This window comes from Astyanax mexicanus, chromosome 1, assembly GCF_023375975.1.
Source record: "Astyanax mexicanus isolate ESR-SI-001 chromosome 1, AstMex3_surface, whole genome shotgun sequence".
Taxonomy (NCBI): Eukaryota; Metazoa; Chordata; class Actinopteri; order Characiformes; family Acestrorhamphidae; genus Astyanax; species Astyanax mexicanus.
The window spans coordinates 71,785,221-71,802,454 of NC_064408.1; the positions used below are offsets into that span (position 1 = coordinate 71,785,221).

Sequence of the window (17,234 nt, forward strand, 5' to 3'; positions counted from 1 at the left end):
GTATACTGTAATGAAAACACATAAAGTAAAAAGTAATAAAAAATTATTATAAAATAAAAAATAAAATAAAATAAAAAAAGTCAATTTTGTCCAAATAAAAAATGACATGGCCGATTATTTTTTCAAAATCTTATGGAAGCCCATTCCCGCCACCTAAAAAATAAAAATACTCCAGCAATTTTTTTTTATTATTATTAAGTAAATTGCTATCTCAATATTTTGAGATACTAAGTCAATATTTTGAGATACTATCTCAATATTTTGAGATACTAAGTCAATATTTTGAGATACTATCTCAATATTTTGAGATACTAAGTCAATATTTTGAGATACTAAGTCAATATTTTGAGATACCTTAAATGCTGGCTGAATATACATGCGGCCACCTGTAGATAATGACCTGGGAATTAGGCCAAAAGTGAGAGCAATAACGTTTTAATTCATATTTAATTTTATTTACATTATATTTCACTCAGAGTTAAACTCTGTCCCTCGCATTGTGTTCTCCCCTTTATTCAGAGCGTTTTCACAGCACTTTGCTTACATGCTGTTTTTTACTGTTAAAATGCGACATCTACAGGCGGCCGCATGAATGTTCAGCCAGCATTTAAGGTGGAACGGAAATCTGAATAAGACACTGGCGAATAAGAAGCTAACTTCAGCCTCGTCCAAGATCCGGAGGCTTATTTTGATATTGTGTGATTCCTCTAAAAGTTCCAATATTTCATGATTTGTGAATCCACGTCTGAAGTAGTCCTCAATGATGGTATCCATTTTGCATCTTTGTCTCACCTGCTTCTGTCTCTGTACAGCCTACTAGTATCTCAAAATATTGAGATAGTATCTCAAAATATTGACTTAGTATCTCAAAATATTGACTTAGTATCTCAAAATATTGAGATACTATCTCAAAATATTGAGATAGTATCTCAAAATATTGAGATAGTATCTCAAAATATTGAGATAGTATCTCAAAATATTGACTTAGTATCTCAAAATATTGACTTAGTATCTCAAAATATTGAGATACTATCTCAAAATATTGAGATAGTATCTCAAAATATTGACTTAGTATCTCAAAATATTGACTTAGTATCTCAAAATATTGACTTAGTATCTCAAAATATTGAGATAGTATCTCAAAATATTGAGATAGTATCTCAAAATATTGACTTAGTATCTCAAAATATTGACTTAGTATCTCAAAATATTGAGATAGCAGTTTACTTAATAATAATAAAAAAACATTTTGCTGGATTATTTATTTTTTTTAGGTGGCGGGAATGGGCTTCCATAAAATCTAAACTGGTCACCCAAACATCTTAACCTGTTTGACCTGGTTGACCCTTTTGTTTAGTTTTTTACAATACAAGCAGTGATTTTCATTTACAGCTTTTACAGGTGTGCTAAATATGAATGACTAAATAATAATAATAATAATATTAATAATAATAATAGTCTCTGCGGGCACGAAACAGTATTAGACGTTATCCTGACATTTGTCATCTGACGTGATGACCAACATTTAACCTGAAATTAACGTCTACTGACGTTGGTGGCCAGCTATACAAATAAAATAAAACTAAAAAAATTAAAATTGATAATTATTTACTGATAGTTACATTTAAATAATAACAATTATTAGACTACAGAAATAACGAGTCTTCATAAAAACACAGATAAATTCACATGGATGTAAGTGGAGTGAATTGATGAGGAGTGATCAGCTGCAGGGTCAGACAGTGAGGGCAGCAGTAGCTGAGTGAGGGAGGCAGTGTGGGGGGGGAGTGGTGGAGCTGTATCTAATCATGGGGTCCAGCGCACTCGCTCCTCAGCTCAGATGTTTCCTCACGCGGCAGCAGTGAAGATCATTTGTAGAGCCTTCGTCTGGACTCCCGCTCGCCGGTTGATCGCTGAAGGACAGGGAGAGCTCGGCTGGGTGAGGGTCGGTGGGATTAGACAGTGTTCTCCGCGCTGGAGAGCAGACATCCTCCCACATGGATATTTACTCCTCCAAACTGCCCCCCGCTGTGGATTACGGAGCCGGAGCCTTCCTGCTGCTCATAGGTACAACTTTCTACTCCTAATCCTCAGGGTAAACACTCCAGGGTGGTCCTGATAAAACCTGTGGGTTTAGCAGAGCATCGTAATTCTGAGCACAGCCTGGTTTGTCCATCGCGTGTCAGCGCATTATCTGACTCTTCTGTCTTTTCAAAAGCTGTCATGTTTACATTAATAGCTCAGCTATACACTATATTTTACACTAAATGGAAGGAAAAGGGTAGTCTAAAAAAGGCTTAATCCATGTTTGGGAAACTGACTGACTCTATAAAGCCTACAGACATACAGCTCTGGAGCACTTGAAAATGAACATTGGTGTTTTATTCTAAAAAAAAAAAATACAGACAACATTTCTGCCAAATTCCAAAAAATATATATATAGTCATTGAGAGCATTTATTTGCAGAAAATAAGAAATGGCTGAAATAATGCAAATAATGCAAAGAAAACAAGTTCATATTCATACAGTTTTAAGATTTCAGAAATCAATATTTGGTGGAATAATCCTGGTTTTTAATCACAGTTTTCATGCATCTTGGCATGTTCTCCCCCACCAGTCTTACACACTGATTTTGGATAACTTTATGACACCTCCTATTGCAAAAATTCTAGCAGTTTAGCTTAATTTGATAGCTTGTGATCATCCGTCTTCCTCTTGATTATATTCCAGTTTGGTAAAATCAAAGAAACGTATCCTTTTTAAGTGATCTCTTATTTTTTCCAGAGCTGTATGTTTGTAAAGACACCTGTTTATCCAACAGCCTCTAGGCTTTGCATTGGATGTTGGAAGATTGGTGTGAGGATTTGATTGCATTCCTCAATCTATTAACCATTTTAGATTTTGACCAGCATAGGGTTTGTCTTTGATTGATTTGATGGTTTAGCTGGTCTACAAGGATGATCAGCCTGAGCAACCCAGATAACCAGTATGACCAAGCTGGAACATGCATGTTGACAAACAAGACCAGCATGACAAAACTGACAGACCAGCATGACCAAAATGTTTGACCCACGTGACCAAGCACGACCATAATCAAATGCACCATACCCTGGTTAACCAGCATATGCTATGTTTTTGTATATGACCAGTTTTAACCCTATTTCAAAGTATAAAAATTCAAGGGGGAAAAATCATATTTTTGGGGGAAACAAACATTGGTCATATCCTTGGCTGGGATTTGTTGGTGTCATTAATTGAATTAAGGTTTTAAATGATAAAAGTTTGAACCAAAAACATTTTTATGCCAGGCCAAAAACAGTTTCCACCTGGATATAACTAAGCAAGTGATGAGATCATTTTCACACATGGATTGTTCACCACAGAGTCCAGACCTTAACCCTTATTAAGAATCTTTGGGATGTGCTGGAGAAGCGCTGCTTTGTGCAGAGGTCAGACTCTACCATCATCAATGCTGCAAAGATCTTGGTGAAAAATTAACGCAACACTTGATTGAAATAAATCTTTTGACATTGCAGAAGCTTATTGAAACAATGCCACAGTGAATGCGTGCTGCAATCAAATATTAGAGTGTGGGATGTTTTATTAGTGGCTAGACAGTGTATATAATAATAATAATAATAATAATAATAATAATAATAATAATAATAATAATAATAAAATTAAGGTTTAATGAAATGATAGATAAACCATCTATACCAATCTACACTAGTAGATTCCTGATTACATAAAATATTGATTATATTCATGAAAATTGAGCTATAAATAATGTATATGCAGAAAAACATTGAATATTCTTTTTATTTGGTAAATATTGGTTAAACATAGTTTTTACTGTAGTACATTACAGTTGAACATAACAATAGGGTTAAAACTGTTAGCCAACTCTGGGCCTGGTGGGCCACTTGCCATGAAAACAGTATTTTTGCTGTAACACTGTTGTAACACTCCACCTTCCACTCAGCAAGGGCTTGTTAAAGAGCTGATTAGCTGGATAAAGGAAAGAAACTACATGCATGACATGGCTTGACATGGAGCAGGGTTGGGAACCATTGCTTTTGAAGTCCAAAGCTCTTCAAAGCTTATTAGCAGTGTCTAGATAACTATGGATCTAAATTGTATTGATCTCTCAGCTAGTATTTGATTTGTTTTATAATGGTGCTTTAGAAATGTTCTTGGTTCTAGCAGAACATGATGGAGAAAGGCTGCATGGTAGTTTTTGAGTATGGTTGAATGTGGCTTTTACAGGTGTAAGGTTTAATGCTGTGTTGGGTCTGATTTGACCTGAATCAGTTACCCTTCAGGCTGCTGCACTGAGTGACTCACTCCGCCTCTTTTCTCCCATAAATAATAGCTAAAAAAAGAAATGCATATAAAATCTTTAATGGGTTATAAATAGGGTCTTCTGCTTTCTGCATGAATTACACTTTAATTCTAAAGAACCTTTTAGGAGTGTGACATGATCTAATGAGGAATCTTTCATAAGGCCTTATCTTTTAACTTACTCATACACAGAATTCTCTCTGTTTTGGCCTCGCTCTCATAAAAAATTATAAAAAAAGCCTTTATTGGATTCTCAACTTGAGGTCATGCGTCCCTAAATACCAGAAGCATCTCGAGATGATAATCTTATCATCTAGCCTGTAAAATGATAAGCAGTTAACTTTAAATACAACACATGCTTGTTAAGAGGCAGCAGTGAGACCTCTGAGTAGTGTGCACAACAGTTTTTTAAATATGACAACAAATCTACTGCTTCAGGGCTGTGTACTCGCACTGCGAATAGTGCATTTATTACCCAGCTCCAGAGGCCTGGGTTTGTGGGTTCAATCCCAATTTCGTTCACTGTGTATAAAGAGTTTAATATGTTTTTTCCTGTTTGCTTATAATATATGTTTTCTATCATCTTTCAGGAATACATGAGGTACAAATCCACAATTGACTATCTCAAGAGGTGCATTGGCCCTCACTCCAGTCTAAATATAATATATAAAACCTGTGAATAGACCTCAAAACAGCTTCAAGTGGTTAAAAGAGTAGGCATAAATACACCAAATAAGAATCTAAAACTGATCTGTCTACAAAAAGCATATAATGTACAAGCTTGCTAGGGCATGCTCTCTAAATACTTTTTTTTAGCTTAAAAAGATTAAATTTAAATGGAATCTTGCCAAAAACAAATATTAACCTCTAGGTGTGAGTGTATGGTTGTGTGTTGTATATTGCAAAGGACCTGTCCAAATGGTATTCCTGCATTGTGTCCAATATTCTGGACAGGCTTCAAACCCACCATGACCCTGACTAGGAAGAAACAGACCTTCTGTTTCAGTGTAAATAAGAGAGAGAACAAACAAAGAGTCTATGAATGAAAGTCTATAATAAAAACGCCTGGTCTTATTGTTTAATTTAAGCCTGGGACTGTGATTGTGCAGGGCTCCCTTATGTGCCGAGAACTTGTCATCAACATTACAGTCATCTCTACACAAAAGAAGCTGTGACACATTCTTCCAAACAGCTCATACCCACGCATTATATTATAAAGTCCTTGGTGCTAATGAAGGTCAGAGGGGAACACAGAGGAGCACACCAGCAATCTTTCTTCACGGATGATGTAACCGCAGTAGTTAGCAGCAGGGTGAAATCTAAAGTGTTACAATAGTATGCACATGTTTGAGGACCCCTTTCCTGATGATACAATGTTTAAAACGAAAAAAGAAGAAAACCCATCAGCAGCCGGAGTCTGAGAGAGCACAACTGGCCTTACTCCCTCTGGGTAGGTATATGGCGCTCTCTCCTCTCCTCACTCTTAATGTGATGTTGGTCAGAGCTGGGTTGCTGAGCTGTCCTCCAAGCGCGCTGGATACCCAGTAATGCTGACTTCACATGTATCGGAGGAGGCATGTGCTAGTCTTCACCCTCCTAGTGTTGTGAGCATTACTAGTAGGGGAGTTCATATGAATGAACGGGAATTGTGTGATTTCCCTTTCAATTTGTGTAGAAAATGAGGTAAAATTATTTGTAAAAAAATATTAAGGAAAATAAAAATTTGTTTCTGAATATGTTAATCTACACTTATTTTATATTTAGCCTTTTCATTGCCTTGTTGGGACTGATTAGGCCCTAAAATGCAACTGATTATGCCCATCCATAGAATTGTCAGCTGATGACAATTCCTAGATGTAATAAATTCTTCTAAGACTCTTCAAATCTTCAAATGTTAACACTAGAAATGAATATCAAGAAAACCAGATACATGCGAGGGAAAATATCACATGTTGCTGGGTTGCAGTACTTTGAAAAAATACATATCAATATACTGTACTGAAACATCTATAAAGGCTTACTGCAATAAAGGGCCATAAACATGCCATGTAAATTAATATGAGAAAAGGGCATTCAGGGAAGATCTAATAGCAGTTTCTCCAAAACACAGGACAAACACTTCTGGAAACCTTGATTTCTGAAGAAAGTGTGAGTAGGTATATTAATAAGCAGGTTTATCTTTTTTGTTTGTATAGTCTATATGTGCTCATCATTGGTTTTCTTTTCTCTAATGTTTCATTTTTGGTGTATACAAGTGAACCCAGCTTGACTTCATTAGAAAAATACACCAATTCTTAACTTTTTTAAGACTCAATTTTATTTTCACATTTTTGCCAGCAAGAAAGGAAGGTATACTTTACACAATAGTGTTTTTAAATATAGGCAGAGTCTAATGTTGGAAATATTACTTTTTACATTACTAATTTTTCAGCAAGGGTTTTGTTTTCATCTCTTAAAGTTAGAGAAATGTTATTTTCCTAGCAAAAGGCTTAGAGTTCTGTAATATTTTTGCGCAGTCTTTAATGCACTACTCTTTTGCAGTCTATCCACTGATATTTGATGTTTGTTGGGAGAATGTGACGGCCAGGGCTTGTATCTTTTCAGCCTGCACTTATTGATATTCAGAGTCCATTGTGGAATCTGAGGGGTGTTTAGGATAATTTTCCAGCAGTAGAAGCCATTTTCTTTTCATCTTCAGCATTTTCACAGACAGGGTAATGTTTGCTTTCACAATTTGCAGGTATATAAATAAATCCAGTCTTTCCCCTATCAGTGAAATTCTCCCTGTGCCTCCGGCTGCATCACAGTCATAGCTGTTAGGAAAGCTTTGTTTACTGCTGCTTTAATTACTGTGGAGAAAGGCAAGCACTCAGCAGGTTGTATTCTTCAAGTTTAATCTGTTCAGAATAATAAAAGGTGTTTCTTTCTGAAACGGAATAGTACTAAATAAAACTAAATCTAAACATGTAAAATATATTTAGTTTAATAAGTTTCACATTTGTCTTCTCTTGTTTTTATCGTGTGTAGCAATTCTGTCAGTTGTGGGGAATCTGCTGGTGCTAATAATGGCATACAAGAGGTCTTCTCACATAAAGCCTCCAGAGCTTCTGAGCGTGAACCTGGCAGTGACAGACCTCGGAGCGGCCGTCTCCATGTACCCTCTGGCTGTGGCATCTTCTTGGAATCATGCCTGGTTGGGGGGCAATGCCACCTGTATCTACTACGGCTTGATGGGATTCTTCTTTGGAACAGCCAGTGTAGCCACCCTGACAGTCATGGCTGTAGTGCGTTTCTCAGTGTCCCTGACTATACAGTCTCCCAGTGAGTACCACAAAGTTTTCATTATAACGTGCGTCACATGATCATTGCTTTTAAAGCACAAGATGACAGTGCCATTAGACCTCACATCATCTTACAAAACCTCAGCCATTTCCATAATTGCAGCTGATTAATAAATAGATTTTTAGTAGGTCTGTGAATAATTACAATAATTATAGTTATTTGACTGACTGAAATGTGGTGTAAATATCCTGCTGAAGTTGTTCAGATTCCTTGCTGAATTTGTAATTTATGAATATATATATGGTTAAATTATTTGTCCAGTAAGTTCCACATTGGCTAACTTCCTGTTGTGGATCAAGGGGGTGTATCTAAAGCTAAAATACTCATGCTGGCTGTAAATGTTTTCCAGATGTGCTCCAGTATAGTAATTCATCATGTTACTTTTTAAAAAACAAAGAATAAAATAGACTGCCAAGGCATCCTAGTGTTTCCCAAATACCCTAAGGCTTGCATTTTAGAATGATATCATATTTATATATAAACAGGGAGATGACTGATTGTTCAATTTTTCATTCATTTATCTTTTTAGAGATGTACTAATATGGGGATTCAGGACTGTTATCCTGTTTTATTTCTATCAGTATGATCAATAGATCAGTGCTGATCCTAGCACTGATAAATTATTAGATTTGGACTACATCTACCTGGATTAGCATTTGAAATAAAATAATAAACATAAATATGTTTACAAGCATGGTTACAAATTAAATAAATAAATAAATAGATATATAAATTAGCTAAATACAGATATTATTCGAATCATTGTTCATATTGTAAATATTCAACTTTTCTGGAGACATAAATATATCCAATATAATTTCCAATTGTCTGTTGATATTGATAGAAATATTTTATGTTTAGATGGCAGTCATGGTAAATAAGTGGCAGTGTATTATTTTCAAGTCTTTTTTTGGGTGTGTCTCCACTGTTAAAGGTATAAGTTCTTTGAGCAATCTTGGAGTTTTTAATAGTGGGATTATTTACAAAGGCTGAATTAATTAGAAATACAAAAGACTCTCTCTTCCTTTCATTACAGATTCATTTTGGCCCTTTTAACTCAATCTTTGGAAATATACAATTATCTTTATTAAAGATATACAACTCTTAATACAGAAAACTTCAAACTGCAATTTAAAAAAATAAAACAATTGCTGATACATTCCTGTGATTTATACAAAGGCAAATATAAAACTAGCTACCTAGATTTATTTTGCCTTGTTTACAGTTCAGCTGCACTCTTTTATAAGGTCTGTCTTTTGTTTCTTTTTTTTAAATAAGGAATTCTACATGTGAGAGCCAGTCTCTGTCAGTCAGCTGCCAAAACACATATAAATAACTAATAACTTAATGGCTATAAAGACTTATAATACATATGCATCACCTTCTGGCCACAAAGTAGTGTTACATCATTTTGTAGCACTTCTTCTTTTGTCTGCTTCTTGAATTAATTAGCAGTTACCCAGCAAGTATTCATACCGTCATATATATAAACCTAATGGGTGAGTATAGAAATTGAATTTCATTTCACTGTGCATTTTAATTGGATGACAGTTACATAGGCAGTAGAACAGTTTGGTCTTGTCCTGCTTAGGGATGTTTTTTGTTTTTTAAGGAACTGCAGGGCTGCAAGTTGATGTGATATGATGTACTAACAAATGTCAGTTGACAGTTTATGCAATTTTCTCCTTTTATAAAACGGCATAAGGAAAACATGGTCTTATTGTTTTCTTGTATGAAAATAGTCCAAAGTCCAAAATAGCCTAAACTCTAAACTAGTGTTTATGTGGGGCACACTGAATAAATAATAAATGCCCGGTGGGAACCATCTGAAATATATAAGATTTTGGTCTTTTGACTAAATAACTAAAAGGTATTTAAATTATAACATTTTGATTAGTATTAAACTATTGTTAAAACTTTCTCAAATGTAATACAAATAGTACTGCATATAATCTAATTTAATGTAAGATTAATCTATTTCAATAGTCAGTGATTGCTTCCCACCCTACATACATACCTACAAATAGATACAAATATTTGTATTAAATCAAATATGATTAGCAGGAAGAGACAACTATTGTATGTATTAGCCACACAAATGCTAAAATAGTTGCAAAACATTTTATTTATAAGGTATTTGTTCTCAGCTAACACAGAATATTATAAGAAACTTTAGCAATGTTTTGAAAAGATTCCAGGAAGGTGGGTTCCCAAACAAGTAACATTCCCTAAAATAAAAATTATAACATTGACACAAGTGATATTGTAGAAATGTTACCAGGACATTTAAAATGTTAAATAAAAACAGAAACCAGAAACCATGACAGATTGACATGAATGCTCTAAGAATGTTAATATTTACATTCAGAAAATGTTCTAACCAAAAATTGTTAGCTGGGATGTTACTCTGGCAAGCTCTCACTCTTCATTTTCACTTTGTTAACATGTGAATTTGAATGTGTACTTGTGCTTTTTACTCTTCATTTAGTACTCTTTTTTTTCTTGTGTTGTCTGCTTATGTGTGTTTAGAGGAGAAGATCAGTAAGAGCAGGGTTCATGTGCTGCTGCTGGGCACTTGGCTGTACGCTCTGTTATGGGCTCTATTCCCTTTGCTGGGCTGGGGCAGGTATGGCCCTGAGCCATTTGGCCTGTCCTGCACGCTGGCCTGGGGCGAGATGAAGGACCACAGCCCTTCCTTTGTTATCAGCATATTTTCCATGAATCTGGCCATCCCAGCCATCATCATCATCTTCTGCTACTTCGGTGTTGCCCTCCGGCTTTATGTCTCCTACAAGTCCATGGATAATGGAAACCTCATCCCCAATAATGTGAAGATGCAGCGCCGGCTCATGGTGGTGAGTCAAAGCTTTATCAGATATGTGGTTTATATCTAAAACTGTTCATTTAAATCAGTAATACAGTGTAGAAATTTTATTGTGACCTTTATACGTATTCCTGCTGACATAAAACATACAACCCATATATTTGAAATGGTATCAGTATGGAATAAGACCAAGGAAAAGCATTTCTAACAGGGGTTCTCACTGTGGTATAGCAGATGACTTCAGAAAAAGTGCTACAGGTACTAAAATCTTAAAGATTAAATTCTAATTTTTTTATAACTTGATGTAATATTATATTTGTTTGTGTTTAGTGTTTAACCTGTCTCATTGCTACTGTACTATAATTATCAACACCAGTTCATAGCTCCTACAGTAGAACCTTGTGGAACTCCACAAGAAATCCACTAGCAGCTGTTTACCATGTAATTCACAGTAGTTTCTGCATTTCTGCAATCTTAGATCTCCAGATTTCCACTAAGGCTGGGTGCAGCAGCATTAGCGGCTTACCGCCAGCAGGAAACACGCAGGCTACACGCTAATAATACTCACCTCTGAACGGTGAAATATCTTGTGCTTAGCACGTTTAGCAGCTAATGCTAATATTGCTCCAGTAGTGCTAACCGGGGTTAGCAGCAGGCTATAGGCTGATAATACTCACCTCTGAACAGCGAAAGAGCCAGCGCTTAGCTGGAGAACTAAACTAAAACTTCTGTATAGCACTGTACTTCAGTGGAGTGGCTTTACTACTCCTTACAACCTGGTAAAATTGTTATTGTTATAAATTTCATACATGAGTTGCATCGCATTATAAGGTGCACTGATGATTTTTGGGAAAATTAAAGAATTTTAAGTGCACCTTATAGTGTGAAAATTACGGTATCCTGAATAAGTATCTGTATTAAGTTTCCTCACTAGGCATAAACAATAATCAAACATTTTACCTTGCTAGACAACATTATAAATAGACAAGCTCCACAAGTGGAGGAGAGTGTATTATATGTTGGGACACATCAATTTACTGAGTATAAAAGTGCGTGTGGCACATGTTCTTGTAAAATGACCTGTAGGTACTATTTGGAAGTTTTATGGTGCTTTAACACCAGACTTGTTTGGTCCAGACCTTCTGACAAAATAGGTGGTCTCGGTCTGGATTCACTGAACCAAGGTCTTGGCCTTTTGGACCAATTACAGCAAGTAAAGAATGGGGTTTAAATTAAAGGTGACATTCAGTCCAAACAACCTTAGTCATCCTTCAACGTGCAGAAGATTAAAGTGTACACAAAAGAACTGAGACAAAAGGTTATAGACCATCATAAACCAGGTAGTAAACACCACTGAAACTTGAAATAGAAAGAGAGCTTTTTGCAAAAACAACGTAAAAGAATTTGCCATAAAAAATCCCTACTGCAAATGATACTTTAATATTCTAAGATTTTTTTAAGGATGCTTGACATCATTTGTGCCTCAGCCAGAAGGGAGGATTATGGTTTTGTCTTACTGCATAGCATGATCCAAAACATCTTACTCATTCACTGATAACAGTATCAAGAATCAGGGGAAAGTGTCCACAAGTAATTGCAAATTGGGCTCACCCACTTTAATGAAAGGACTCTGGATTCAATTTGGTTCTCACTGGTAGTTTATGTTCTCAGCTCCAGTCCTGAGGCCTGTGCAGGCTCAGGTTTTCCTGTCTTAAAACAGGGAAAAAAGTCAGATGTAAGACATTTAACAGTTAAATTACATCGGCTGTTGAGTTAATTACCAAAGATGACAAAATCCAGGCCAAAAGATTTGGAGTTGAGAAACCTCTTACTCTCGTAGTATAGCTAATCCAAAGGGGATAAATACACTAGGAACAAATGCTTTAACAACTGAAATCTTACATGTACTATACAACCATAAAACTTTTTTCTCCCAGCTCATGCAGCTTTGCCATCAAGCTGCCGGCGTCAGAGGGAGCAAAAATTGGCCCTGCTCCCTCTGGGTGGGTAGATGGCGCTCTCTCCCCACATCACTCCTAGGGTAATGTCTGCAGCACAGGGCGTCTGTGAGCTGATGTACCGGAGCCGAGCCGTTGTGCTTTCCTCCAAGCGCGCTGGCTGCTCGGCAATGCTGCATCAGCAGCAGCTCGAAAAGAAGCGGTGGCTGACTTCACATGTATCGGAGGAGGCATGTGTTAGTCTTCGCCTTCCTGGTGTGTTGTGGCATTGCTAGTGATAGGGGGAGTCCTAATGAGTGGGTTGGGTAATTGGCCGTGTAAATTGGGGAGAAAAATGGGAAAAATTAGAAATAAAATTATAAAAAAAAAAAACTTATTTCTGCACACTATAATTAGCCATATTACGAGTTTATTACAAAAAGCATAATGAGAAAAAATTTATATATTGACCGACTTATCCCATCCTGCAATCCTACCTGCATTTGATACAATAATTCCAAGAGCTTTGTCTCCGATTCTCAAATACACTCAATAATTGTAGCTAAAAATTATATATTAAATATTTAGACTGGTATAGGCTATATAAAACACCATGAGACCAGGGCTTCTGTAAAAAACAAATCAATCATCTTGACACACATTTTTGGGTCATCTGCACAATAATAGGGAAGCATGACTTTTCATTGAAAATGACCCACTGCCATTCTGATGAAAAAAATTTACCCTAAAATTAAATCTTATTATTGATTCCTTATGGGTGCACTTTCTTTGATGAAGAGTGTTTTGTTACACATATAATGCATTCTTGTATAATTTCTTTTGCATGCTTTCTTGCCAAAACCTCTGAAAGTATTTTGTGAAAGAGATTTATGAGGACATTCTCTAATAAGGAAGCCTCTGTTGTAAAAAAGATGATAACATTTTCTGATAGTTCAGCTGTGGGAATCACTGAGAATCACAGAACACTAACTTATTGAAGGCAAACACCACAATTGCATCACTCCTTTGAACCTTATTCAGTCACAGTATAATGATATCTCAATCTCTACCCATTTGTTAGGAGTACCTTATGATCAGGCATAAATACAATGAACCTGTAGATAAACTTTGGAAATGTCATGAACTCAGTGGTTATTTATGGATTTTAATGATCAAATGATTATTATGCTCTTGGTTTAATTTTTACTGATTATATCTAGCCTAATTTAGTAGTAATAATAAGTAAATAACACAGTGTCTTTGAAAAGCAATTAAAAGCAATGCTGAGCTATGGGAGCTGTGAAATGGTAAATGTGGGTTGTTTCTGACCCTGTGTAAACAAAAGCTGCTTTTTTTTTTTTTTTTTTTTGAAAAGGTGCAATGCAAAGATTGGATAGTATCATGAAGAAGGCGGACTTCCCCAAAATTTGTCACCAAACTATTTTTAGACAGTAAAAACTCGGATACAATTTGATGTTCCAACAGGATACTGACCCTAAACAAACATTAAAAGTGGTTTTGAAATAGATCAAGCAGGCTAACATGGTGTTTTCTCAAATCTGAAGAAAAGCTGAAGTCATGAGCTCAAATATGTGGACTGTAACTTAAGATCAGGTTTGTATTAAAGAAAATCAAAACTTTTAACTGAACTCTTCCAATATTGCCGAGGATATCCAACCAGAAATCATCTAAATGTTTCTGGTCAAGTAACAACTTACTAAGGGATATTAAACCAATTTGAAGTGTGTTTGTGTAATTCTAAAGCTGTATTTTTTTCAGACCTTCATTAGGTCCACAAAAAAGAACAGTAGATTAAAATAATTAAAAGCATAAGCATTTGCCAAGACACTCATGTCCATGGTCAACTTCAGCCCTCTTTTTCTTGCACCCCATACTGCTTGAGTAAACCGGCCAATTTTCCGTAAACATGTAATGCTATGTTTTGTTTGTTTGTCTGTTTTTGTAGATTGCCATTCTGATCAGCATTGGTTTCCTCGGTTGCTGGACACCCTATGGGATAGTGAGCTTGTGGTCCATCTACTCATCAAGTGCCTCAATCCCTCCTTATGTCAGCATGCTGCCCTGTCTCTTCGCCAAGACCTCCACCGTATACAACCCCCTTATCTACTACATCTTCAGCAAGACTTTCAAACAACAGGTGAAGCAGCTTCTCTGTCCAGCAAACAGAACTGGGACATGCTACGCCTCTCAGCCAAACAACGGTACAGAGAACGCCATCTACCTGGTGTGTGACAGGAACAAGCACAAAGAAGGGCTGTCTGCACAGCTGTCACTGGACAAGAGCAGAGAAATCGAGACACAGCTTAACTCTAGTTCATATCAGTAGTTCTGGGACTTTCTGAATGTGGTTGTGAACTTGTTGAAAGGTTTAGAAGTTGTTGTTTTTTTAATTTGCACAAAGGGAAGAACTGAACTATGATTGCAAGGAGCTACAGCAATTTGGTACTTCAAATAGCTGCAGTTAATCAATGAGACAAAGCTAGATATAAGAAAAATAGGGAGTCGCAGTTCTTTTATCTTCATTTTAGTCAGTTCCAAATAGAACAATACGTCTACAGAACTGGATCCACTAGATGGAATTACTGCAAAACCTGCAAAAGCTCAACTCCATTCTTAGCTTGCACAGATTTGTTTCTCAAGGTCATCTGGGCCCAGTTTGTGTTATACGACACATGGTCATCTTTCTCACTCCGTTCATTACATAATCCTGTATATGGTGGTGATCAGCTTCAGCATGAGTGCGCTTGCATACTCTGACAGCAACCAAAAAACTATGAAATATAAACTACTGGTCAAATGTTTTAGAACACCTCTATATTTTAGTCATCCAGTAGCAGTGCTCGGTGTCCCAGACAAGCTGCTTTTTTATTGAGCAGCTAAAGCTGTTGTCATGTGGGTCAGCCAGACCTCCTCCTGTACCAGTTTTCTCCAGTTGTCAAGAGTCTTTCAAAGGTGAAGGAAACAGTACTCACAGCTCTCTGGCTTCATCTGTAATTTATCTAAAGAAAAGACGTATACTTTTAATAGTTACAGAGTTCTCTGTGTTTCTGTGTCTTTTTCTAATTATTATCAGTAAAGTGTGAATGTACTGTGTGTAAGTGTGTAAATGCTGAAGTAGAGTCTATCCCAGTACTGCTTTACTACAGACCAAGGCTTTGTTAATTTGAAAATTGGTAATTTTCAAAGCTTAGTTTATTTATATTGCCACCGTTAACTAATTAATTGTTTGCTAAAAATCACCTCATCTTTTTTACAATATACTTATATATATATAGTTTTTAGTTAATTTCTTTTCCTTAAAGGCCCTGGCAATTCATTGCAAAAGTTTGTACACTGGATTCTGTACCTGACTGGACCTTAAAATCTTAAATGGCAAAAAAAAATGGGGGTATTCTAAATCTTCTGACTGGTAGTGTACATAAGATACAGGTCTAATAATACAGTCATATTCAAAGTCACAGTCTTTGACGATATAAAAAGTTCCTCACTTCAGCAGATCAAGAACTGAAATATGTCTACTCTATTCCTATTGTGAAGCCTGCTTGTGCTGTCTCCTCATGTGGAAGAGGCAAAATGAGTCCTTGAAACCATTTCTGTTGAATAACTTTCATTCAGCGTCAATATACATGCCTAAGCAAAGCAGACAACAAATGTAGTTTGTGTATAAAGCTGACAAAAGAACTCTTGACAAATACTTCACCTCAAATATCTCAAGTGCACTGACCTTCTTTTTCCTTGCATTGTTTGTGAAATTATAAGTACAATAAAATGTCTTAAAACAGAATAAAATCACATGATCTTAGGTTTCTGGAATATAGAAGGAGACAGAATAAAGTTATTCATATTCTTTGCTCCAGGCACTTGTCTGTGTACATGCTTCTATTTGAGTACATGTCTGGAACGTATTAGTGTCTGTGCAAATGTGCTGTACAAGTTTTTTTTTTTTTGTTCAGGGTCAGTACTTAATTATGCAAACTGGCCTGCTTAATAACTGCGCAAATTACAGGTTTGCAGCATCAGCAGCAGTAATATAATGTCTCCAGATCAATCATTGCATTATTCAGTTCTTAATTATAGCCTAGTAAGTTACACGTGGTCTACACCAACTTACTATACCATGAGACACATGGACCAACTTCCTTTCTGTATGAACATGTAATGACAAATTATGCTACTCTAAAAGTAGTTCATGTATTCAGCTTGTCAGGTTCATTAAATGCTCATTAAATCACATTATGTGAAAAAAACTGAAACAGACAAACAATCTGCTGTCATAAAAGATAGAAGTGAGCAAAGTGTGAAAAATAGGAAAGAGATGGATCATCATGTAAATACCATTCACTGTGAGTCAGTTCACCAAACTGGGATTAAGCCTAGTCCAAGAATATATTTTCTTTAAAAAAAAATCCTTATTCAACGTGTAGTAAAAGGCTAATCCCTATCTGAAAAACTGCATCAATTGCTTGCACAGCCATTCACTTACTTTCTGTCTTGTTGTAACACCTTATGTAATAGGATGCTGTCATAGAGCTGCACATTGATCTAAAATCACCATGCCTAAAGCTAAGTATTGGTTACAGATACATCTTAACTCTTATTAGAAGACATGGTGGTCTCTGGCCTCTGCACACACTTTCAGTTTCTACTGCTGATGATGCAACAATGTTCATCAAACGAGACTTGGTGAGTCTTATCTTTACATAACATGCAGTATATCCAGTATATATGCAGTATAAACAGTGAAAACTCACACCCCTTTATTACTTGTT

The 17,234-nt window shown here is 36.1% G+C and overlaps 1 protein-coding gene across 1 annotated transcript; it reads left to right on the forward strand.

Moving 5' to 3' along the window:
* The first annotated feature begins 1,508 nt into the window (after positions 1-1,508).
* opn8b (opsin 8, group member b) lies at positions 1,509-16,313 on the forward strand. The gene is made up of 4 exons (XM_022686638.2): positions 1,509-2,067; positions 7,369-7,662; positions 10,213-10,538; positions 14,411-16,313. Exons 1-4 carry the CDS (start codon positions 1,998-2,000, stop codon positions 14,789-14,791), a joined length of 1,071 nt encoding a protein of 356 aa, XP_022542359.2. The 5' UTR covers positions 1,509-1,997; the 3' UTR covers positions 14,792-16,313.
* Positions 16,314-17,234: the final 921 nt, after the last annotated feature.